We start from the raw sequence: 1,865 nt of genomic DNA on the forward strand, positions 1-1,865 counted from the left end.
TTTTGGGTAATTGTGGATATGTTTAGTCGCTAGGTGGAGATGTCCCTCAGAGTTCAGGTATAGTGAAAAGGATGAATAGGAGTATCAAGGATAAAATTAGGAAAGCTACTGGAAGTACCTATGTAAACTGGAAGAGAGTGCTGCCTGCAGTTTTGACAGAGATAAGGATGATTCCTTCTAAGAAGACAGGTTACCCCCCTTTTTTAGGTTTTAATGGATAGGCTCTTTCCCACTCCCTGGGCCAGACAGCCACTTATGGTAGAAAGAGGGGATTTAGGATTGATTCAGGAAGAATATGTGAGAAAGTTTATTGAAACTTTGGACAAGGTTGAAAGAAATGTTGCTCGCACCTTTTTCTTTTTTTTACAGGAACCAACTCGTTTCCGTGATCGCTGTCACTAGGACCGCTGTTCTGACTGAGGATTCCAAGGCCTGGATCCATGCCAGATGTGTGAAAAGAGTAAACCATACCCCTAAGAAGCAAGACAAGACACAGATACAGAAGAAGCAGCCAGAGAAGTCCTGAGAGATTGATCTGAACCACATGGAGTGCTTCGTCAGCCCTGGAAACTTCAACCCATCCAGAGAACTTGAACTGAATGAATCTATAGCAAATGACAAACAATTCCAAATCCCTCAACAAGCCAACCCAGGTGAAACCTTGCATCAAAGGTTCTATGGCCTTTGGGTGGCGTTGCTAATTATCAACTCTTCTATTTTTTTGATGGGCATAATACTGAACAGTTTGGCCCTTTATGTGTTCTGTTTTCAGACCAAAGCAAGGACACCCTCTGTTATTTACACCATTAACTTGGTAGTGACAGACCTCTTAGTGGGTCTCTCTCTACCAGCACGAATTGTTATGTATTACCGTAATGTAGAGACCTGTCATATTTGCAATTATGTTCACAGTTTTACGTACTCTGTGAACATGTACTGTAGTATTCTTTTCCTGACCTGCATCTGTGTTGATCGCTACCTGGCCATTGTGCAAGCCAAAGCCTCACGCAGATGGAGAAATCCCAGTTATGCCAAATGCATCTGTGTTTTGATTTGGATATTTGCTGTGATTGTAACTTTCACCATACTGACCACAACGATTAACCACAAACATTGTTGTTTTTTCCAGCTACCTTTGCTGACAGGTTTTGAGTATTTTGTTCCTTTGGTGATTGTTGTTTTCTACACCCTGCGGATCATGTGGACTTTGTCCAAGTCAATACAAATGAACCAAAGCCGAGAGAGACGGGTGAAGGCGGTACAGCTCCTCATAATGGTGCTGGTCATCTTCACAGTCTGTTTCACTCCCATTCATGTTAGTCAAGTGGTTTTCTGTGTCCGCAGTGAGGTGTTTTGGGATGTCATCCTCATTGTGTACCATGTCACAGTAACTTTGAGTAGTTTTAATAGTTGTATGGATCCCATTGTCTATTGTTTTGTTACTAGCCATTTCCAATCCGCTAGAAAAAGTATTTTCAGAGAACAACCGTCACCAATTCCTTTTAACAGTCCCTGCCCGTGCCGCAGGCAGCTCGCCCTGGAGGCTAGGAGAATACAGGAGTAATGATGCAATCAAAAGATAGATTAAGCATTGAGACTGGTTCCCTTTTTCAGGAAGAAGAAACTAATATGTTCTGTCTAATTAGAGTGTACAAAGATAATATCACTGAGAAGGAATGTACTGATTTGGTTAAGAAATTCCCTGTTACCAGATTACATAATTTACTTTTAAGTCTCTAAACCAGTATCAGGAAATTTTGTCTGATTTGAACATAGTAATGTTGTTACAGAATTTGTCTGTATTATATGGGTACAGTTTAGCGGGAATGTAGATTGGGTTAACTACATTGGCTATGGTTAACAAA

The 1,865-nt window shown here is 41.0% G+C and overlaps 1 protein-coding gene across 1 annotated transcript; it reads left to right on the forward strand.

The window, feature by feature from the left end:
• Positions 1-497: 497 nt before the first annotated feature.
• On the forward strand, positions 498-1,564 carry LOC149452047 (G protein-coupled receptor 20-like). Its single transcript, XM_089689835.1, has one exon. The coding sequence runs from the start codon at positions 545-547 to the stop codon at positions 1,562-1,564; it is 1,020 nt and encodes a 339-aa protein (XP_089545961.1). The 5' UTR covers positions 498-544.
• The last annotated feature ends 301 nt before the right edge of the window (positions 1,565-1,865 follow it).

This window comes from Staurois parvus, unplaced genomic scaffold (assembly GCF_062004578.1).
Source record: "Staurois parvus isolate SC_StPar_1 unplaced genomic scaffold, SC_StPar_1.0 ptg000499l, whole genome shotgun sequence".
NCBI lineage: Eukaryota > Metazoa > Chordata > Amphibia > Anura > Ranidae > Staurois > Staurois parvus.

Coding starts and splice junctions, on each gene's coding strand:
- LOC149452047 (XM_089689835.1), top strand. CDS start 545: ATGGAGTGCTTCGTCAGCCCTGGAAACTTCAACCCATCCAGAGAACTT.